The sequence below is a fragment of the Ahaetulla prasina genome, chromosome 8 (genome assembly GCF_028640845.1).
Source record: "Ahaetulla prasina isolate Xishuangbanna chromosome 8, ASM2864084v1, whole genome shotgun sequence".
Taxonomy (NCBI): Eukaryota; Metazoa; Chordata; class Lepidosauria; order Squamata; family Colubridae; genus Ahaetulla; species Ahaetulla prasina.
The window spans coordinates 67,103,279-67,127,730 of record NC_080546.1 but is presented as its reverse complement, the minus strand read 5'-3'; the positions used below and the strand labels follow the sequence as shown (position 1 = coordinate 67,127,730).

The 24,452-nt window shown below is 44.4% G+C and overlaps 1 protein-coding gene across 1 annotated transcript in view; it reads left to right on the top strand.

Annotated features, from left to right (window-relative positions):
• Positions 1-24,452, top strand: part of OTOP1 (otopetrin 1) — a 251,640-nt gene that overhangs the window by 94,578 nt on the left and 132,610 nt on the right. Inside the window, exons 3-4 of the mRNA XM_058191991.1 lie at positions 14,460-14,518; positions 18,703-18,833. Of these exons, the coding sequence (XP_058047974.1) occupies positions 14,460-14,518; positions 18,703-18,833 (190 nt within the window). The remainder of the gene's footprint in view (positions 1-14,459; positions 14,519-18,702; positions 18,834-24,452) is intronic.

Below are 24,452 nucleotides of genomic sequence, written 5' to 3'. Positions count from 1 at the left end.
CGGGATGGTCTGGACCGAAATTGGGATGATCCAAGCGAGGGAGAGGAGGCACGTCTTGTCGAATCTGTTTGGGATGAGTTTGACCCTGTGGCTCCCGAGGACGTGGACAGGTTGTTGGGGAGGCTTCACGCCACGACATGTTTACTGGACCCGTGCCCTTCCTGGATGGTACTGGCCACTCAGGAGGTGACACGAGGCTGGCTCCAGAGGATTATCAACGCTTCTCTGTTGGAAGGGGTTTTCCCTGCCGCCTTGAAAGAGGCGGTGGTGAGACCCCTCCTCAAGAAGCCCTCCCTGGACCCAGCTATTTTGGGTAATTATCGTCCAGTCTCCAACCTTCGCTTTGTGGCGAAGGTTGTAGAGAGTGCTGTGGCGCGACAGCTACCCCAATACCTGGATGAAGATGTCTATCTAGACCCGTTCCAGTCCGGCTTCCGACCCAGATACAGCACGGAGACAGCTTTGGTCGCATTGGTGGATGATCTCTGGAGGGCCAGGGACAGGGGGTACTCCTCTGCCCTGGTCCTATTAGACCTCTCAGCGGCTTTTGATACCATCGACCATGGTATCTTGCTGCGCCGGTTGGGGGGATTGGGAGTGGGAGGCAACGTGTACCGGTGGTTCTCCTCCTATCTCTCCGACCGGTCGCAGACGGTGTTGACAGGGGGGCAGAGGTCGACCGCGAGGTGCCTCACTTGTGGGGTACCGCAGGGGTCGATTCTCTCGCCCCTGCTGTTCAACATCTACATGAAGCCGTTGGGTGAGATCATCAGTGGCTTCGGGGTGAGATACCAGCAGTACGCTGATGACACTCAGCTGTACTTTTCCACCCCGGGCCACCCCAATGAAGTTGTTGAAGTGCTGTCCCGGTGTTTGGAAGCCGTACGGGTCTGGATGGGGAGAAACAGGCTCAAGCTTAATCCCTCCAAGACGGAGTGGCTGTGGATGCCGGCATCCCGATTCAGTCAGCTGCAGCCGTGGCTGACTGTTGGAGGCGAGTTACTGGCCCCAAAGGATAGGGTGCGCAACTTAGGCGTCCCCCGGGATGACGGGCTGTCGTTTGAAGATCATTTGAGGGCCGCCTCCAGGAGGGCCTTCCACCAGGTTCGCCTGGTTCGGCAGTTGCGCCCCTTTCTTGATCGAGATGCCTTGTGCACAGTCACTCATGCGCCTGCTACCTCTCGCTTGGATTATTGTAATGCTCTCTACATGGGGCTCCCCTTGAAGTGCACTCGGAGGCTTCAGCTAGTCCAGAATGCAGCTGCGCGGGTGATAGAGGGAGCTACGCGTAGCTCCCACGTAACACCGCTCCTGCGCAGACTGCACTGGCTACCTGTGGCCTTTCGAGTGCACTTTAAAGTGTTGGTTATGACCTTTAAAGCGCTCCATGGCTTAGGGCCTGGGTACTTACGGGACCGCCTGCTGTTACCACATGCCTCCCACCGACCCGTATGCTCTCACAGAGAGGGACTTCTCAGGGTGCCGTCTGCCAAACAATGTCGGCTGGCGGCCCCCAGGGGAAGGGCCTTCTCTGTGGGGGCTCCCACACTCTGGAACGAGCTTCCCCCGGGTTTACGCCAAATACCTGACCTTCGGACTTTCCGTCGCGAACTGAAGACACATCTTTTCATTCGCGCGGGGCTGGCTTGAATTGAATTTTATTAATTTTAAATTTTAAATTTTTCTTAATTAATTTTAAATGGGGTTTTTTAGTTTTGTATATTTTAACCTATCAGGCTAATTTTAAAATAAGTTTTTTAATCTGCTTTTTAAATTGTATATTGTATTATCTGTTTTATTTTTGCCTGTACACCGCCCTGAGTCCTTCGGGAGAAGGGCGGTATAAAAATCAAATAAATAATAAAATAATAATAATAATAATTTGTGCATGCCCGCCAGACCCCCCATGCTCCGCCTGCATATGCGCCCTGCACTGCTCATGCACACATGCACCCCCGCAATGCACATGCACACATTCAACCTGCATGTGCATGTGCCCCCTGCGCATGCGCCCCCACTTTTTTCAAGAGGGCTGGCATGCCTCTTACCAGAGGACAACCAGGTACCAGCCCGTTCACTGGCAAGACAGCCATTCCTTGGCCAGCGACAGTGCTCTCAGCCCCGTCACCTCGGCAGCGCCATTTGGTGGCCGGGGAAGTTTTGAACACGTGGCCTTGCCTGGGCTCCTCCCTGCTGGGAGCTGCAGGCCGAGCAGGTGTGGCTGGTGGGGCTTTGGCAGACCAGCAGCCAATGAGGGCAGGGTGGTGGTGGGCTTCCTGCACAGATGACCACATGGCTGCTGTCAAAGTAGGGCCGAGACGCCCCTTTTGGCGCGCTCCACCAGCCGCACAAGTCCCCTGGGCTGTGGGCATCACTGCACTGTCTCCAGTGTTCCTCCTGCACAACTGCCCCTCCCCAGAAGATCAGCAGCAGCAGCTGCTGCAGGGAGAAGGGCAAGGGCAAGAGCAACCAGCTGGCTCAGGTGCATGGGGCAGCATTTGCAGGCTGGGTGGCTGGCTGCCCCATCTGTTGGCCTGGCCAGCGGTCGGGCAACGGGTCCAACCGTAGGTGGCATGGCACCCTCACCTGACCCCTGGTGCTCTCCAGCCACCACAGGGGGAGATGGCAACGCCCACAGCCAATGCCAGGGAAGGAGTACTTGAATTAGTAGAAGAAAATGGGTGTAGAGGCAACTCTAGTCACTCTGAAACTCAATGCACAAAGCAAGAAATCCCAACCTAAACAAGAAGGCCACACCAAAATAAAACATACTAGGGAGCAAGCAGCTTCTAAAAAAATGATGACTCCCATATATCAACATAACAAAGAAAACTGATACACCCAAATCAAATACAATAAGGAACAAGCAGCGTCCATAAAAAACACCCCATATGTATATATCTCAAGATCAAGACCAATGGAAACATGTCAGAAGAAAACAACCAAGAGGAAAGCCCCTATTATCTACCCTAGCCCATTCCAATGAAGCCCCTCTGGACCTGAACTTTCATAACCTCCTCCTGGAAGAAAATATGCAGACACTCACAAAAGAGCATTCATCAATAGTTTCTAAAAAAGAGGCACAATCCAGCATTCTTGTGACAGGAAGAAAAGTATCCCAGACTGGTCTCGTGCTGGTCTCCACCACCTCACCCCTTTTACAACAGCCTCCCTTTCTCCCCCCCCCCGCCACAATCATCCTCCCTCTCAGGATTGTGATAGGCAGCAGCACAAGTGATGGAGAGGGCAGCCTGACAATGACTTTTCTTGCAGTCTATGATATTCTTACTAATTATGTACTAATCCATAATTTATTTCTATTTTCTTTCTCTCTTTCTCTGCTGTAGCCTTTACTTCTAGAAAGACAACTGCTTTAGCGAATTTGGGTTTTTATTATCATAGAAATAGCTTTGTCCTTCATGTTTTTGTCTGGATTTACCATTGACGTCCCCTTTTCAATTTTTGTCTATAATTTATTTTGTATTATATGGAAAGGCAGTCAATTAAAGGAAACAATTATGTATTTATCTAACAAATTTATGTAGCTGCCATCTACCATTGGAATTCTGGGTGACAAACAATAAAAACATAATCCAGGTATCAAATCCCTATCGTGATACTGCCATTCAAGTGGGGAGGGAAACCCGGATTCTTTTACTCACTTATTGGTCTCATCCTGTTTCCTATGTATCCTGTAATTCCCTAGTTTATAACTTTTACCCTGTCACCTATTTTGCCCTGTGCTTTGATTTACCTTGGGGAATGTGCAAGTGGAGTGGGCCATCTTCCTCTCAGTTTGGAAGCCTCACAGAAGAAGCATGTGGGAAAGACTCCTTTTCTCTTTCTCAGGACAACCATTTCCACAATATCTTTGCACCTGTGGATTGGCTCATTCACCATCAAACTGGGGGGAGGGATTTCTAACCATTTTATCCTAACAGAATTGCCTGGGGGGGGGGGACTCCAACCTTGCTTTGCATTGTCTTGCATTCACTTTCTTTCAATAAAAGTTTCCTTTTGAAATGCTAAAGTTTCAAGAGTCCATGCTTTCTTGAACAAGAAGGAGAAGTAGGACCTTACATAAAGCAGGGTCTGCCAAAGTGGTCAACCTGGAGAAGCAAACTTGCTCTAATAAGGGGACCCTGCACACAATGTCCGAGCAAAGCGGCGAGCAAAGAGAGGGAAAATGGTATGATGAGACTTCCACCACCACCCAGCCAGAAGCCAGTTCCTTCTGGCCTATCAAAAACATTGAAGCCATTTTGGAGGCCCCCATGAAGCTCAGCTGGTCGATTGGAGTAGGGAAGAAAAATAACGGGGATGGAAGAACCTGAGGAGTCACCCTCACCTGGGGCAGTTGAAAACCAGGCAGGAAATGAGAGTTGGAAGCCCTATATGACCAGGAAGAGCCTATCAAAGAACGAGCCAGAGATGACTGCCTCAAGAGAGACATTATGCAGTTTGTGATGAAGGCTTTTGAAAATCTCAGAAATGGGGGAATTAGATAGACACCAGAGAGGGAGAGAGGCAGCAGCAGCAGCCAACAGGGCCAGGACTGCTACTCCAGATCCAGCAGCAGCAGGCCAAGGAGACATGGGGAGGGGGCAGCAGCGATACAGGTAAACTCAGCCCATGCAGCAACAGCCCCTGCAATTGCCTCTGGCCAGCCCAGAGGGCCACAACTAGAAAGGAAGATGCCCCCAGGAGTGAAGTACGATGGCAACCCACAGTAACTGGGGGTTTTCCAGGCACATGTTCTCATGTACATGCAGGAGTACAGGAAGGATTTTCAGACCCAGGGTGCTTGGATTTGAGTACCCTTGGCCCTGGAAGGGGTAGCTGCCCATTGGATGGTGACCCTCCACAACGCAGATGCCCCTGAACTGCAGAATTTTGACAGATTCATGATGGCTCTCTGCCGCCGATTTGAAAACCCCTTGGCATATCGCAATGCTTGTGATCACATCAGAACTGTGAAACGGGGGTGCCAGCCAGTAGCTGAATACACTGAAGAGTTCGCAGACCTTGCCTGTAAAGTGGACTGGCCGGAAGACATCCTAGTGAGCTGGTTAAAAGATGGGCCTGAATGAGAACCTCTACCATACTTGCCTGGCTCAAGGAGCCCTAGACCGCCTGCACGACTGGTACATCCTGGCTGAAGAAATGGAGATTGACATGGCCAGAAACTAGTATTGAGAGGGAAGAGCCTGGAAGAGATCGCCACCCCAAGGGAAGCAAGAGCAATTCAAGCCACAAACCCCCCTAGCACTGAGATCATTTGCCTGCTTCAAATGCGTGAAGGAGGGGCACCATGCAGTTGAGTGTCATTCAGAAACTCCTGCTCGAAAGCCAGAATGCCTGTCCAGAGGAAAGCTCATGAAAACAACCCCCTGAGGAAAAGACACCACACTGAGAAGTGTTTTGCCCTCTCGCAAAATCAGGGGAAGGAACTCCGGCATCACCTGGGGAGGAATCAGGCCTGTCCAAGAGTGACCCTGAAGACAACCTGCTGGTAAGCGAACCAATTGAAACACTCACCCTGCCCCTAAGATTATTTGCTCCCAGTCGGGAGCCCTAGAGTGAAAATCTCAGCCCTCTTGGACTCAAGGTGCACCCAGTGTTTGATTAGCCCAACCCTGGTGGGAAAATTGGGCATACACTTGCAGAAGTTAAAAATCCCAATTGCATTCTGCCAATGGGTCAGTCTCAGCAGGGGAGCCGGACATTTTTATCACAGAACCTCTGGACATAGAAATGGGAACTCATGATGAGAGACTCACTTTCATTGTGGCACCCAGAATGAAATGGCCGCTAGTTCTAGGGCTCACCTGGTTGAGGAAGTGGAACCCCACTGTGAACTCGGAGCAGGGAATTTTTTTTTTATTTTTATTTGCATTTATATCCCGCCCTTCTCCGAAGACTCAGGGCGGCTTACACTATGTTAAGCAATAGTCTTCATGCATTTGTATATTATATACAAAGTCAACTTATTTCCCCCAACAATCTGGGTCCTCATTTTACCTACCTTATAAAGGATGGAAGGCTGAGTCAACCTTGGGCCTGGTGGGTCTTGAACCTGCAGTAATTGCAAGCAGCTGTGTTAATAACAGACTGTCTTAGCAGTCTGAGCCACCAGAGGCCCTAAGATTTTAATGGGGAGCAACTGGACCCAATGGCCGAAGGGAGGAACTGGGGGGGGGGAGACTGAAATAAAGAATCAGCAATAGTGGGAAAGGCTGTGCCAAACTAGGGCATCCCCAGGGAGTACAAGGACCTGGCTATGGTGTTCAGCGAAAAAGACTCTGACGAGCTCCTCGCAGCGCTCCACAGACTGCACTATCGAGATCCTCCCAGGGGCCAAACTACCAAAACTAAAATGTATAGCATCTTCCCCAGGGAACTCGAGGAGTTGAGAGCCTTCATAGATAAAAACCTGGTGAGATGTTTCATTGAACCCACATGACTAAAAATTGCCACTCCAGTGCTATTCTGAGAGAAGAAAGGTGGGTCTTTGTGCCTTAGTGTGGATTATAGAAATGTAAACACTATGAGCATGAAGAATGTGTACCCCCTCCACCTCATGAAAGACAAGTTAGCCCACCCCTCCAAAGGAATTTTTTTTCCAAAACTGGACTTAAGAGAGGAAAACAGCTTTTAACACTGCTTGGGGTTACCAATTCAAAGTGCTCCCATTTGGATTACAAAGTGCCTCTGCCATGTTTATGCAACTGATAAATGAGGTGCTCCATGAGCACTTGTATAAAGAGGCTGTGGTGTACTTAGATAAAATTTTAATATACACTGAGACAAAAGCCAAGCACGTAAAGCTTATCCAAGCAGTCCTAAATGAACTGTGTGCTGTGAAACTTTATGCAAAACTTTCCAAATATGAATTTCACAAAGATAGAATTGACTACCTAGGATATAGGTGTTGTGTCTGCGCCCCCCGAGCCGGCCCTCCTGCCAAAAAGTGACTTGGAGCCGGGCCTGCTGCCAGAAAGTGACTTGGACAGTGAGGGGGAAGGGCCGTCAGGACTTACCTCGGGAGCATCGGCTTCCTGGTTCAGCTCCAGGAGCCAGAAACAGGCCAGGTGGAAGAGATAACGAGGCCTCCGTCCCCTGACTCTTCCCCCCCAGGCCACGCCTGCAGACCCAACTGACGGCAATCAGGCTTGTTTGAACCCTAGGTTTCGTAGGCAGGAGAGGAGGGTACAACAGAAGCAAGGGTAGGGCAGGCCTAGGAAATGCTGAATCATGGAGCCACACCCCACAGGATATAAAGGCAGTGAGCACTGCTGTGTCTCTTCGTAGCCAGCAAATCAGCTGATTAACTGAGAGCTGAAGTGACTCACCAGCGTTGAGGGAGATATCAGAGAACTTGGCAGACGTTCGGTATCCTGTTGCCAGAGCTGATAGTGCTGGCTAATTAAGCCATCACTCGGATGGAGGCGAAGGAGGACAGATCAATAGGATTTCCCACAAGGGCATGGAAATGGACCCATGGAAAGTGCAAGCAGTGATCGACAGGGTCTCTCTGGTGTCAGCAATGACTGGAGTAGCCCTGGAGGGGCTCCTGTTGCCGACTTGGCCTGTCGGCAGCGAACACAAGACGTGGCATAAGCCTGGACATCGTGTTGCAATTGAGGCCACCAAAAAGTGTGAAAAACTAGATTCAGTGTCTTAAAGAGGCCAAAGTGCCCCGCCACAGGATTATCATGCACTGCGACAAGATAAGTCCCCGGAGCAGCCCTACCGGCATGTAGAGCCTGTCTCAGTATCGCAAAAGTTCATCATGAAACATCCATGGAGAGGCGGGACCTACCTCTTCCTTCCGTTGTGCCACATAAGCATTGTGCCGCTGCGCTTCCCGTATCTGATCCTGTAAATCCACTGGTTCCTGAACCGCAGAGAAAGAGTATACAGGCAACACTGTCCGTAGTGGAAGAGGGTCTTCGATGTGGGAATACTCTAGTTTTCTTGAGAGCGCATCCACCCTTTGGTTGCGACGACTGGGGATGTATGTCACACAGAAATGAAACCGGTCAAAGAAGACGGACCACTGAATCTACCATTGGTTCAGTTTCTGGACAGTCTGTAGGAACTCCAGGTTTTTATGGTCTCTCCAGACTTCAATTTGATGCCGGGCCCCCTCCAGAAGATGTCTCCAGGCCTCAAACGCCATCTTAATGGCCAGTAACTCCTTCTGCCAGATGATGTAATTGCGCTCAGAATGGTTGAGCTTCCGGGAATAATATGCGTGCAAGGAAAGAGGGTACCACCGGATGCATGAGCCTGGAGCAACACTGCACCAATAGCAACATCCGAGCTGTTGGATAAAAAACATCAGACAGAAACATCTGTTTCCACCACAAATGGATGATGGGGGTCACAATGCTTCAAGATAGGCTCCGTCATGAAGGCCTGTTTCAAGGCCTGGAATGCCTGCTGCTCAGGGGTACCCCACCAGAACGTGACCCTTTTCTGCAGAAGCTGAGTGAGGGGCGCGGTCAAGGCAGCAAAGCCGGGGATAAAGATCTGACAATAGTTGGTGAAGCCGAGAAGGCACTGGACATCCTTCACTCATCGAGGACGCAGACTCCACCTTGCTCGGCTCCATAGCAATGCCCTCGGGAAAGATGTGATGCCCCAGGAACTCAATGGTGGCCTGGAAAAACTGGCATTTCTCCAGTTTCAAGTATAGATGATGCTCCCGAAGACATTGCAGGACCAGGCGGAGGTGCTGTTGGTGGGTCTCCTGGGAAGGAGAGTAGATCAGAATGTCATTGAGATAAATGACAACAAACTTGTCTAAGAGATCCCTAAAAATGTCATTCATGAAATGTCGGAAGACAGCAGGAGCATTGGTCAGCCCAAACGGCATGACCGTATACTCAAAATGTCCATAACAGGTGCCGAACGCCGTCTTCCATTCATCCCCAGGACAGATCCGAATAAGGTTATAAGCCCTCACAAGTCCAATTTAGTGAACAAGGTAACTTCCCGAAGCCATTCCAAGAATTTATGAATAAGGGGCAGAGAATACCGGTTGCGCACCATGATGGCATTTAACTTGCAGTAGTTGCAACAAAGCCGCAAGTCTCCGGTCTTCTTTTTCACGAACAGGGCTGAGGTGGACAATGGCAATGACGAGGGTCGGATAAAGCCCTGAGCCAGGTTTTTGTCCACAGAGTCCTGTAACATGTCCAACTCAGGGTCCGACATCGAATACAAACACCCCACTGGGAGTGGCGCATCTGGGATCAAATCAATGGGGCAGTCATATGGCTGGTGCGGGGGCAATTGGTCTGCCTCCTGCTCGCTGAAAACATCCGCAAAGTCCTCGAGGTCGGAAGGCAAGGACACCCCAGTTGGACCCTGCAGCTGGCCTGCGCAGACTTGGCGGCTGTGGTCCACACATTGCAGGCTCGGAAAAGCGATGAAGTTTGGGGACCAATAGATCTGCGGGTCATGTGTCCGGAGCCAAGCCAAACCCAAAACCACAGGAAAATGCAGGCCAGAGGTAATATAAAACTGAATGGCCTTCTCATGAGACCTGATGGTCAGGCGCAAGGGTTACGTGACAGCCGTAATAGGCCCAGAAAGAAGCATCCGGCCATCAATGGTCTCCAGGAGCATGGGAGGATACACCAGACACTGAGGGACAGAATATATGGCTGCAAACGCTGCATCCATAAAATTAGTTATGGCTCCAGAGTCCACCAATTCCCTGCTGACTATTGGACAAGAAGACTTTTGCTACCAAAATCAGGTGCCAGGGGGATCTGGGCTCCACATCCACTGGGCGTTCCGTGGGATTGGTGCGTGCCCGATCCAGGGTCTACTCTAAATCGGGCTCAGGGTGTTTCCCGACAAGGTTTTCTGTGGTTTTGGGGCAGCACAGGAGCTGGCTTCCCTCTTTGGGCAAGAGGCAGCCATGTGCCCAGGTTCCCCACAATACAAGCACAACCCCCCTGATCGTCATCTATTTTTCTCAGCCACCGACAGATGGGGTCTGCTTGTGCCTATTTCCATTGACTCCTCCCGTGGAGCTGGGGTCTCACGCCTAACTGGAACCACATGGATCTCCTGGCGGGCACAGCAACTGGTCCATATCTGCAACCGGGCATCGATCCTAAGGCACAGATGTACCAGCATGTTGAGGGCCAGAAAGATATCAAACCGAACTAGCTCATCCTGCAACTCCTCCGATAAGCCATTCTGGAATGCGTCCATAAGGGTCACCTCATTCCAGGCTGAATCCTGGCTAAGTAGCCGAAACTCACTGATATATTCCTGCAGCAGTTTCCGGCCCTGCTTCAGGGTCTTCAGTCATCTGGTGGCAGTCTGGATTTTGATGGGATCCTCATACATAAGTCTGAGATGCTCACAAAACCCCCTGAAATAATCCAACAGAGGACTAGCCTGGACCAGCAGGGGTGTGGCCCAACGAGCCGCGGAGCCTGAGAGCAGGCTGAGTACAAACCCCACTGAGTACAAATCCCAGTCAGTGGGGAAGTCCTCCATTCTCAGGCTGATAAAAAGCTGGCCTTGTCCCATAAAAGTAGGAAACATGGCTTGAGTACCATCAAACCTGTCTGGCACAGCAATATGACCTCTTCTATGGGGAGAGGGAGAAGCTGGAGCTTGGAGCTGAGCCATCTGTGCAGATAACAAAGCTACTTGCTGCTGAAGTTGCGCAGTCATGGCACGGAGCTCCTCCATTGTGATAGAGGTTTGTTAATACTTATCCTCGTGGGGTGGAAAACAAACTGTTGTGACCCAGGCCCAAGTAGGTAGTAAGAAACTCAGTCCGTGAAAAAACAAGCAAACTTTATTCAAACAGCTGAAAATTACTTCATTCCCTGTGTCACTCAACTCAAATTAAAACAAATGCCTCCCAACACAAATTCCTCTGTTCTCTCTCAAACCTTGGTCCAATTAGGCAAACTGCCAAAGGCGTTTCTTGGCAAACGTTCAGCAGTCACAAAAATAAAAGCAAGACGTAGACAAAGCAGAAGGTGAAGCAGAAGATGAAGCTACCAACGTTGTTTTCTCAAACGTCTGGTCTGTTTTAAGCGTTACGGTAGGTGCCAATCATCTCTTGGCCCTACTCCTGAGTTGCCCTTTTTCTTTGAACTGCCTTCTGGCAGCTCTTCTCATGCGTGCATTAGGAACAGGCTCCTCCTGTTCCTCTGCCTCACTACTATCAGTCTCTGGAAGCTCTGGAATTTGCACCTCACTTCCTTTTGGCCCTGGCCTCACCTCAGCCTCATCGCTGTCTGACTCCGTTGCCAGCTCCGTAGGATGCTGACGGACCACAACAGGGACAAACCAAAACAGGCCATAAATTGGACCATGGAATGCCAGGTAGCATTTGATAGACTGAAACAATTGTTCTCAGCTGAACCAGTTCTAAAACACCCAGATCCAGAACAGCCATTCATCATACAGGCAGTCGCCAGTGCCGTAACAGTCAGAGCCATCTTACTCCAAGAAAACAAGCAGAGCCAACTGCAGCCCTATGCATACACGTCTAAAGAACTAACCAACACAGTGCAGAGATGGGCTATCTGGGAGGAGGATTTGCAGTATGGTGGGCTCTCATTACTTGGAGGCATTTCCTAGAGAGGAATAAAATCCCTTTCAAAGTCTGGACTGATCATAAAAACCTTGAGGCCTTCTCTTCCCAAAACAAGTTTGCTAGGATCAATACTTCAAATGTTTCAATTTCAACTTAAAATACTTCCGTGGAGGAAAAAACTTTTTAGTAGATGCACTATTAAGAAAGCCTCAGTTTAATAGCAGGAAACCTGAAGTGATCAAACCCCTGCTTCTAGCCTCTCAACTGGCAGCCAAAATGATGACTAGGGTGCAAGCTAAACAGGAACCACTAACGGATAATGCTCAGACATTTAAAAAAGCCCTACAAACAGATGGCTGGTTCCTAGCCCATAAAAACATCTGCTTAATTAAAGATGTCTTAGCTTGGGTGGGAGGAAATTTATACATCCCAGCTAACATGCCACAACTCCAAACTGTCTGGTCACTTCAGTTATGTAAAAACCTTTCATTTTATCAAAAGGCAATTCTGATGGCCATCTCTTAAGAAAGACATTAAAGCTATGTAGCCAGTTGCCCTATCTGTGCAACAGTGAAGAGGAGACAAGGAAAAAACCCCAGTCTTTTACAGACAGTAGCTGAGCCTTCAGCACCCTGGAGAGAGATCTCTATGGATTTTATTGTAGGGTTACCTGAAAGTTGGGGGGATACTGTTATCTGGGTCGTAACAGACCTTTTCTCCAAGCAGGCCCACTTCGTTCCCTGCCAAAAAATTCCCACTGCAAAGGCACTTGCCAAACTGTTCCTGCAGCATCTATCATGGGCCCCCACAAAGACTAGTATCTGATTGGGGGTCCGATTCACTTCAAAGTTTTGGAAGGCCTTTTTGGACTTTCTCGGAATCGGCCAGTGCTTAAGTTCTAGTCATCATCCTCAAACTAATGGATTGACAAAGAGACTGAACTTGGTTCTGGAACAATATTTAAGATGCTTTATTAACTATCAACAAGATAACTGGACTGACCTCCTGCCTTTTGCAGAACTTGCCTATCATAACTCTGTGTACTCTAGCACTGGGTTCACCCTATTTCGAGTTTCCACTGGCCAGGACTTCAGCCCAATGCCAGAATTATCAGTAACTAACCATGCCCTTCCTTAAGGAGTGGATACAACTACAAAACACCTGGCCAGTAGTGAGACTAGCCCTAAATGAGGCTAGAGCCACTTTTAAAGCCCAAGCTGACAAAAGAAGGACAGAACCAAATCCATTTAAAATAGGTGCTAAGGTTTACCTGTCCACAAAATTCCTACAATCTTTACAACCCTCAAAGAAATTGGGACCCAAATTCATAGTGCCTTTCCCAATCACTAGAATCATCAACCCAGTAATGGTAGAATTACTACTCCCCAAAACACTTGGACAGGTCCACCCAGTTTTTCACTGCAGCCTGTTGAAACTCAAAATTACACCCCCTTTAAGGCCCACAGCAGACACTCCTCCTTATTATGGTCAAAGAGGAACAACACTTTGAAATAAAAGAGACCCTTGACTCCCACATCCACTAGCATGTCAGATCCCTATGTCATTCAAGTGGGGAGGGAACCCTGGATATTTTACTTACTTATTGCTCTCATCCTCTTTCCTATGTATCCTGTAATTCCCTAGTTTATAACTTTTATCCGGTCATCTATTCTGCCCTGTGCTTTGATTTACCTTGGGGAATGTACAAGGGCTCTCCCATCTGTTTTCTCTTAGTTTGGAAGCCTCACAGAAGAAGCTAATGGGAACGACTCCTTATTTCTTTCTCAGGATGACCATTTCCACAATATCTTCGCACCTGTGGATTGGCTCATTCACTATCAAACTGGGGGGAGGGGTTTCTAACCACTTTATCTTAATGGAATTGCCTGGGAGGGAACTCTGACTCTGCTTTGTCTTATCTTGTATTCACTTACTTTCAATAAAAGTTTCTTTTGAAATGACTCAAGAAAGCATGGACGTTCGATAGTCTATGCTTTCTTGAACAGGAAGGAGAGGCAGGACCTTACAACAGATTTCATTCTTTGCAATTACTGTAAAAAAGTACATTATCAAAATGTCTCACGTCCAGTTACAAGGCTATCTTCACATTCCCATACCTGAGAAATGCCCCAATCCTGCTGGCCATCTAGAAAGTCATGCCATGCAATCTTGGGGGGGTGGGGTGTTGTTCCATAAGGCAGGGGTCTCCTTCTCAAAACTCAGTGTTCAAACAAAGTAGTTTCACACACTCTTAACTATTATTGATCCAATTAAAATCTACTTTTATCTTTCCAGTGTTGAAATAACAAGCCTCATAACTAAAAATTGATTTAATTCCTTACACTGCATTGATTAGAATGCATTAGAAGATCGGGGTACTGAATCCAATTTGGTATATATTTAGAAAGGTTGTTGGGTGATTTTTCCAATTGTTTTTATTAAAACCACAGACTAATTGGGCACCTATTTCCCTATACCTGGTATTGAAAAAATTATCCTCCTGTTTAAAATAGGAATGGTTAACTAATTGGGAAATGGGTCAAGAGTAGAAAGAATGCTGGAGCACCATTGGATGAAGACTCAAAGTGAGTCTGATCAGATATTAGATATTACTTCATGGTAATTGTAAATAGGGATTGTGAAACATCAATAGATCTCCACCATTATTGCATCTGCTGATAGCTATCCAACAGGCCTTTCCAAGATGACTTAGTCCCTATTGGGTAGGGAAGGCCCCTTGGATATCTGTCTGTGAATTGAGGAAATGAAGAAAATGTCTTGCATATTTTTCTAGATTCTTTTAACTGTTTTTATACATGATTAATTGAGTGCTATTTTTGCATGGGATCCATTATAATTTATTCACATTTGTTTTCAGGTATATTTTTTATGGTGCCATGCAAAGGATGTTATCCAGTCCTTCAAAACACTGGAGAGGTAAAGTGAATACTGTGCAGGGAGGGAGGTAATACAATGTTTTTAATGTTTAATTAAAATATATCAATAAACCTAAGAAACTATGAGTATAACCATTTATTGCAATCAAACAGTAGAAATAATGGTTTGATATCAATATTAATTGTAATTTTTCATAAGTATGGTTGTAAAAAATGTAATGTCTCCTAGTTTACTGCTAGTCCTAAGGTATTTTTCTCCACTATAAGCCCTAATGAGCTCCTCTTTCAGTCTAAGTACTAAGTACTGAGACAGCATTGATTGCACTTGTGGATGATCTTTGGAGAACTTGAGATGTGAGTGGTGTGTTCACCCTGGCTCTTCTGGACCTCTCAGCTACTTTTGATTTCATTAACCATTTTGCGGGACTAGCCTTGAGGATAGGCATGGGAGGACAGTGTTCTGCTGTGGTTCTTCTTTCTCCATGGCAGTTAATGTTGGTGGGGAAGGAGAGGTCCATTTCTCTAGGCCCCTGTTATCTGGGGTGCCTCAGAACTTATGTTTGCCTCTCCTCAATATCTGTATGAATTGGGGAGATTATCTGCTGGCAAGTGGTTCGCTATCATCAATATGATAGCTAATTATATATCAGTACCCTGTGTGGACAGATACTGCTGTACAGATCTTGATTCAGTGTTTGGAGGTTGTGAGAGTCTGGATGGGGAAAAACCAGCTGCAACTTAGTCCCCTCTGCACCTGCCTCCAATATCAGGAGAATTGATATCTCTAACTCTGGATGGGGTAACTGTCAGGTGTGCCACAGCTACTGTGGGCCCCTAGGAAAGAAAGACCCTCAACTCCATCCAGAGGTGGGATTTAGCCAGTTCACACCGGTTCAGGCAAACCGCTTAACTTTTTGCGCAGTTCGGAGAACCAGCTAATCTCACCACTATCTGGTCCCGACTCTCTCAGGAGTCCCAGCCACTCCTTATCTCACCTCACCCACCTTGGCCAGTGCCTAGTCATATTCGTGTCATATCTGCTGCTGTTCTCTGGCTCACTTACTAGCCTCGACCACGTGGCCCCTGCGGCCCAGCCCACTTGCCTGCCTTCGCCCCAACCTCCCATGCAGCTCAGCTCCCTGTCTACTGGTGAGCCTTCCTTCACCGTTCTCTGCTGCCTCCCATGTGGCCCAGCTCCCTGCCTGGTGAGCCTTTGAGCAGCAACAGCCTTCATCGCAGTACATTTGTGTTCAAGGCAGCCCTCATGTCCCACCGCTACTTCTGGCCTTGGTTGGTGCAGCTGGCCACGGGGAGTGACCTACTCTCTGCGACGAGACACTGGCCTGCTGCCACTGCTGCTGCCTCCTCATTGGTGGCCTGAATGGCCTGCTACCATCGCCACTGGCAATGAGGCAGTGGCTTGCTGCTGCCACCTCATTGCCGGCCTGCCATGGCCACCTCCTCATTATCGGCCTGAACGGTTCCCCGCTGCTGCTGCCGCCACCTCCTGATTGCCAGTCTGAATGGCCTGCCACTTCTGCTGCTGCCAATGCTGTTGCCACCTCAAAAGTGGCCATTTGGGCCAGCAATGAGGACGCGGCAGCAGGCTGTTCGGGCGGCAATGAGGAGGAGGCATTGGCGGCAGGCCGTTCAGGCCAGCAATGAGGAGGCCTGAAGGAAGTGGCAATGGCAGGCCATTCAGGCCGGCAATGAGGTGGCAGCAGCAGGCTGTTTGGGCCAGCACTGAGGAGGCAGCAGGCCAGTGTCTTGGGGCAGAGTCGTACCCAGCTGCACCAACAAAGGCCGGAAGTAGCCACCCGCCATTTCCTGCTGCAAAAATCTTTTTAAAAACCCTGACTGTTGGGCAGCAAGACCCAGTAAGAGATGAGGCACCAGACAATCAGCTGCTTCTCTCTGCTGTTGCTGTTGCTGCACATAAGTAAGTACAACGGCCCTTCGCTTCCTCATTAAGACTCTGGCCATCGCCACCACCACTTCAGCCTGTCTGCACCACCCCACCTTCCTGTGAATGATGTCAAGTTGGCCACGTCCACTCAATCACATGACCCACCCAGCCATGCCCACCCAGCCAGTCATTAGGAAGCACCGGTTGTTAAATTAGTTGACTCCCACCACTGACTCTATCTAATAGAAGTGATAAATTCTTTTATTAAGGATTAATGGTTGTAGTGAAGCAGGCTAGAACAAAAATTCTCACACATACTGTTACAAAATTTCCCCTTCTCCCTGGCCCTCCTACTTAGAGCCAATTTGTCTTCATCCAACAGTGTCCCACATAGATGTTTTGAGGAGCGCTTGGATATTTGGTGCCACGGTGCAGTTTGCATTCCTTTCCCAGACTCTGTGGCCTTGAAGAATGGAACTGGCTGGTTTTCACACCTCTGGTTTCTGTCAAACCTGTCACACACACCCCACTTGGTTCATCTTTACTGTCTACATGCTAATTGCCTGTTTCCTCTCCCCCCACTCCCTTAACAATTTATGGCAGATGCCACCAAAAGGTTAAGCTGAAGATGGCAGATCTGACAGTAACACACCCTCTTAGAGATCTGGTGCACAATTTGGAGGTCCTCTTAGATTTATGGCTCCTGCTAGAAGAGCAGATGGTAGCTGTGGCCAAGAGAGTCTTTACACAAATGTGTACCAACTGAGCTCGTTCCTGGATCACGAGGCCTTGCACACAGTCACCTGGTACCTATTGCCTGGATTACTGCAATGCTGTAAATGGAGCTTGAAGACATTCAGGAGCTGCAACTATTAGTTTTGGGTGCCCATAGCTATTGCTATGTCAGCTGCACTGGCTTCCTTTTGCTACCCAGATGCAATTCAAGGCTCTACGTATCACCTTTAAAACCCTACATGGAACTCTTGTGGGTTCACCACTCCCTTGAGGATACCTGCCCTATCCTACTAGGTTAGACAGGGTGGATGTGCTCTAGGTCCCCTTCCTTAATTGTTGTCGTCTAGTAGGATCTTGGCAGAGCACCTTTCTAGTGGCTACCCCAGCCCTTTGGAACAGCCCGCCTCACTTGAAATCAGGGGGATTCCGCCCCTTTTAGTCTTCTGGAAGGCTGTGAAGAAAGAGTTCTTCCCCCAAACATAAAGCTAGGGTGGATTGAGCTGTGGGGGTGTATGGTCTGATGCCATATTGGAGAGGAGGTACCTTTGTTTTTATGATTTATGGACAATTGTCAGCCACTTAGAGTTATTGTATGAGAAATGTAGCCATATAATCATGAAAATAAAATAAAACAAATAAAATAATAAAATAAAATAAAAATGACAGAGGTATTTTTTAAAAAAGATTATTTGTTGCTTTGGAGGATGAATATAGACCTGCTCTGTACAGTGTTAAAATGTATTCAGTGCTGTTGCCAAAGTGAGGGTGATGTCAGCAAGGTAGACCAAAGGTGAACACAAAGTCATGGATACTGAAACTATTTTTCATTATAAGTTACTGTAACTGAAACATGCAACTCTGGATGGATTCCTCTTTATCCTAAAAGAAACTAGGGAGGGTCAAACCTGAGATGTTTTCTCACCTTACATTCCTGGTTTGGGCCAAGAGATATCTTATCCGAGTGTTGCCTTGGTTGCAACTCTTCCTCCTCTATCTTTTTCTAAGTAGATACTCACCAGTAACCATCTTTTTCTCATGAAAATTTAACTTTGGCATACAGAAGATCACTGTAGTCTACTATTAATTTATATAATAAATTATAGGACAAAGGTAGACTGAAAAATAGAATTGGAGCATACATTGTTTAGTGAGTTCGTTTGGAAAGCTTTACTGTATTTCATGTTCCATTTTACTAATGAACCTAAAAGGCAGGACTGGCTTATGGGGAAAGGCAGGACTGAGAAAAAGCCTCTGTTGCTTCTCATTCATTTGCTAGCTCTTCTCGCTGTTGGAGAGAGGGTGATCTAGGACTTCTCCTATTCTAGAAGCAAGATGTGTGGCTGCTGCCTCAGAGTGACAGAAGATGTCCTCCCACTACTGATGAAGGTGTTGGAGTCTAGGCACTAGTTCTGCATGGTTTCCCCAGCCTGTTCTTTTAATGGAATGCATCTTTGGGGTAGAGCTATGTTGGGATAGTGTGTTTATGTAGGTACATAAAAACATGTAGCGTTGTTCTATCATCAAGATTTCATACTGGAAAATTTTGTGTATAATATAATATGTTCACATTGTTTATTTTTTAGGTTTGGAGTAATTCATTCAGTGTTCACAAATTTGCTTTTGTGGACAAATGGTATATTAGCTGAATCAAAGCATCAACTTAATGAACACAAGGAAAGGTTAATTACTCTTGGATTTGGAAACATATCAATAGGTGAGAAATGGTCTTAGTACATTTGGGAAAGTGTTTCTATCCAGTATCTTAACTGATCTATAACTAGGAATTTTAGAAAGTAGGCTGAAGTTGGATCATTGCACTCAATATCTTAATTGTTTCCTTTTTTTCTTACTGTTTCCTACAACTATAGAACAGCCAACTCTGCAGCAGATGAAGAAACAGGGTTGAATAATTTGGGGGTCATATTTTGCATGGTATTTTTGTACCGTATTTTTCAGAGTATAAGGTGCACCTTTTTTCCCCAAAAAAGAGGGTGAAAATCTGGATGCGTCTTATACTCAGAATGTAGCCCTGCCCAGCTTCTCAAACAGAGATTTCAGAGACTGAAAAAAGCATTAGAAAGGAAGCTACAGAAAAGAAGCCCCCAAACAGAGCTTCAGAGGCTTTTTTTCTGAAGCTCTGTTTTGGAGGCTTTCAGACCAGGGGTGAAATGTAAAATTTGTTACTACCGGTTCTGTGGGCATGGCTTAGTTGGGGGGTAATGTGACTGGGTGGATGTGGCCAACTTTTTTTTTTACTTTTAAAAGCATTTTTTCTACAACCTCTTTGGCCGAAGAGGTTGTAGAAAAATGCTTTTAAAAGGCTCTGATGATCAGGCAACTCATCTGGGATCAACAGAGCCTTTTAAAAGCATTTTTTCTTTTAAATGTTTTTTTTTTTATAAAAAAGTTTTAATTTTACAATCATATCAAATAATTCATCCAATGTACAATTATATACAATTAGTCGGGCTTGCCCAGTCACCACCTCCCTTTTTAACTCTCTTCCCTCTTCTACCTTCTTCTGCCTTCTTTCCAAACCTTCCTCTCCTTCTCTTATCTACATCCTCTCCTCCCTCCACCCTACACTCCTTCTCCCTCTTCTACCCCTCTTCCTTCCTCTTCTCCTCTTTCCTACCTCCTACTCTCTCTTTTCTCCTCCCCACCGTTCTAAAATGGTAACTGGGCAGACCCGACCCTACATTAATTATATTTATACATCTTCAATAATCCCTGTACATTAACCATCACTCCATCTCTACCTCAACCCCCAATTCCCTCCCCTTACCCCCACCCCCACCCCGACTTCCCAGAACAAAATGCAGGGTATCAAAACTAACAATCATAATCCAAAATAATTCCTAAATTATAATCTCTAGTCACTCCACACTTAATCACACTCTCAATTCCCCTCTCCTTCAGAAATATATCTAATACAAAATATTTCCTAAATTTACTCATGCTATTTGATATTTTTTTATCTGATACTTATTTTGAATATAATCAATCCACATTTTTCATTCTAAAATATATTTTTCTTGTGTATAGTCTTTCAAATAAGCAGAGATTTTAGCCATTTCTGCCAGATTTGATACTTTGAGTGTCCATTCTTCAATTATAGGTAATTCTTCTTTCTTCCAATATTGAGCAATCAAAAGTCTTGCGGCTGTTATTAAGTTCAAGATCAATTTAGTCTCTATAGCTGTACAATCCATAATTATTCCTAGTAGAAAGAACTGCGGAGTAAACTTAATCTTCTTTTTCAAAATATTCTGCATGATCCACCATACTTTAATCCAAAATGCTTTAACTTTTTTACAAGTCCACCATATATGGTAATAAGTGGCATCTTCACAATCGCATCTCCAACATTTAGCCTGTACATTAGGATACATACATGACAACTTTTGGGGTCTAAATGCCATCTATAAAACATCTTATAAAATTTTCTCTCATATTTTGCGCTTGTGTAAATTTAACATTCCTCACCCAAATTCTTTCACAAGTTTCCATCATTATTGGTTGCTGAAAATTTTGTGCCCACTTAATCATACAATCCTTAACCAGTTCAGTCTCTGAGTCTATTTCTACTAATACATTATACAACCTCTTAATATGCTGTTGGCCTTGATCTCTCATTTGTTTTAACAAATTATCCTCAGTTTGCTTAACACCTATTTTTGATCTAGTTTCCATCTAGCTTGTAATTGTCCATATTGGAACCATGTATAATTTTTCCTTCTTCCCCATCTTTTCTCTGGATTTTAATTGTAATTCTTTTCCATACAAAGAAGTTCTTTATAGGTAACTACCTCCATCTTTTGATATATATTTATATTTTCTATCATGTGTCTCGGATTGCCCATATTGGAATCTTTCCATCTAATTTATATTGATATTTCCTCCAGACCTCAATAATGCATTTCTAATTATATTATTTTTAAATATTTTATCTACTTTTTTTATAAAAAGTTTTATTTTACAATCTTATCAAATAATTCATCCAATGTACAGTTATATACAATTAGTCGGGCTTGCCCAGTCACCACCCCCTTTTAACTCTCTTCCTCTTCTACCTTCTTCTGCCTTCTTTCCAAACCTTCCTCTCCTTCTCTTATCTACATCCTCTCCTCCCTCCACCCTACACTCCTTCTCCCTCTTCTACCCTCTTCCTTCCTCTTCTCCTCTTTCCTACCTCCTACTCTCTTTTTCCCTCCCCACCGTTCTAAAATGGTAACTGGGCAGACCCGACCCTACATTAATTATATTTATACATCTTCAATAATCCCTGTACATTAACCATCACTCCATCTCTACCTCAACCCCCAATTCCCTCCCCTTACCCCCACCCCCACCCCGACTTCCCAGAACAAAATGCAGGGTATCAAAACTAACAATCATAATCCAAAATAATTCCTAAATTATAATCTCTAGTCACTCCACACTTAATCACACTCTCAATTCCCCTCTCCTTCAGAAATATATCTAATACAAAATATTTCCTAAATTTACTCATATGCTATTTGATATTTTTTTATCTGATACTTATTTTGAATATAATCAATCCACATTTTCCATTCTAAAATATATTTTTCTTGTGTATAGTCTTTCAAGTAAGCAGAGATTTTTGCCATTTCTGCCAGATTTGATACTTTAAGAGTCCATTCTTCAATTGTAGGTAATTCTTCTTTCTTCCAATATTGAGCAATCAAAAGTCTTGCGGCTGTTATTAAGTTCAAAATCAATTTAGTCTCTATAGCTGTACAATTCATAATTATTCCTAGTAGAAAGAACTGCGGAGTAAACTTAATCTTCTTTCAAAATATTCTGCATGATCCACCATACTTTAATCCAAAATGCTTTAACTTTTTTACAAGTCCACCATATATGGTAATAAGTGGCATCTTCACAATCGCATCTCCAACATTTAGTCTGTACATTAGGATACATACATGACAATTTTTTGGGGTCTAAATGCCATCTATAAAACATCTTATAAAATTTTCTCTCATATTTTGCGCTTGTGTAAATTTAACATTCCTCACCCAAATTCTTTCCCAAGTTTCCAACATTATTGGTTGCTGAAAATTTTGTGCCCACTTAATCATACAATCCTTAACCAGTTCAGTCTCTGAGTCTATTTCTACTAATACATTATACAACCTCTTAATATGCTGTTGACCTTGATCTCTCATTTGTTTTAACAAATTATCCTCAATTTGCTTAACACCTATTTTTTGATCTAATTTCCATCTAACTTGTAATTGTCCATATTGGAACCATGTATAATTTTTCCCTTTTTCCCCCATCTTTTCTCTAGATTTTAATTGTAATTCCCCCTTTTCCATACAAAGAAGTTCTTTATAGGTAACTACCTCCATCTTTTGATATATATTTATATTTTCTATCATGTGTCTCGGGTTTGCCCATATTGGAATCTTTCCATCTAATTATATTGATATTTCCTCCAAACCCTCAATAATGCATTTCTAATTATATTATTTTTAAATATTTTATCAACTTTCTTATCATATAATAAATAGGCATGCCACCCATATAACAAACCATAACCTTCTATATTCAGAACTCTTTCCTCAGTTAAATTAATCCAATCAGTAATTAATGATAAGACAACTGCTTCATAATACAATTTTAAATTAGGCATTTTAAGACCCCCTTTCCTTATATCCTGCATTATTTTTAATTTTATTCTTGGTTTTTGCCCATCCATACAAAGTTATTAACCCCTTTTGCCATTCCTGTAATTTGGTATCATTCTTAAGCACCGTATCATTTGAAACAAAAATAGAAACCTGGGCAAAACATTCATTTTATAGCCGCTATTCTTCCCAACAGATAGTTGTAACTTCTTCCAACTCTCCATTTCTTTCCATACCTTCTGCCACAATACCTCATAATTATTTTTGTATAATTTAACATTTGAAGCTGTAATATATATTCCTAAATATTTAACCTTTTTAACGATTTCAAAACCCGTAGTTCTTTCTAACTCTTCTTTTTGTTGTATATTCATATTTTTAGTTATCATCTTTGTCTTTTGCTGATTCACCTTAAATCCAGATACTTTACCATACTGACCAATTATATCTTTTAAACCAGTAGCTGAGTATATTGGTTGAGATACAGTAACAACCAAGTCATCTGCAAAAGCTCTTAATCTGTAATCTTGATGTTTAACTCTAATTCCCTTTATTCGATCGGAACCACGTATTTTATTCAGAAGAATTTCTAAAGTTAAAATAAAAGTAATGGAGACAGGGACATCCCTGTCTCGTCCCTTTCCCAATTTTAAAAGTTTCTGTTAACCCACCATTTACTATTATTTGTGCTGTTTGCTTCTGATATATTGCTTTAATTGCATGGATAAAATAATCCCCAAATTGCATTTTTTCTATTACTTTAAATAAAAACTGCCAATCCAATCTATCAAAAGCTTTTTCAGCATCCAAAAAAAAACGCTGACACTTGGTTGTTTCGTTCCAAATATTCAAGTAAATTTACAATTTGCCTCACATTATATCTCATCTGCCTACCCTTAATAAATCCTGACTGATCATTATGAATTATTTGATTCATCACTGGCATTAATCTATTAGCAAGTATCTTGGTAAATATCTTGTAATCAGTATTTAAAAGTGATATAGGCCTATAATTCTCTGCTTTAATACCATCTCGATCTTCCTTCGGTATTAACGAAATAAAGGCTGTCCTCCATGAAGGGGGAACATCTCCTCCCATTTGAATTTTATTAAATAACTCTTTAAGTGGTTCAACCATCTCATTTTGTAAATTTTTATAATAAACAGCTGTTAAACCATCTGTACCTGGTGCTTTACCGATTTTAAGTTGCTTAATTGCTAACAAAATTTCCTCTGAAGTAATTAATTGATTCAGTTCTTCTCTTTGATTTTCTGTAAGCTCACAAATATTTTGTTGTTGTAAATATCTTTCTATCTCTGTATCATCAATCATATCCCTAGTATATAACTTACTATAATACTCTAAAAATGCTTTTTTAATCAAGTTCTTTTGATAAACTTCCTTACCCCTATATTCTATTTTATCAATCGTTCGTGATTTCTGTTTTTTCCTTATTAAATAGGCAAGCCATCTTCCTGGCTTATTGGCATTATTAAACGTATTATGTTTTACATATTGTAAATTAATTGCTACTTGATCTGCCATCAACATATTAAACTGACCTCTCAATATATTTATTGATTCTTTTATTTTACTATTTCCTGGGCTATTTTATCAATAATTGTTCTTTCTTTTAATTTCCTCTTCCAGTTCCTTTTTCTTTTCTGCAATTTAT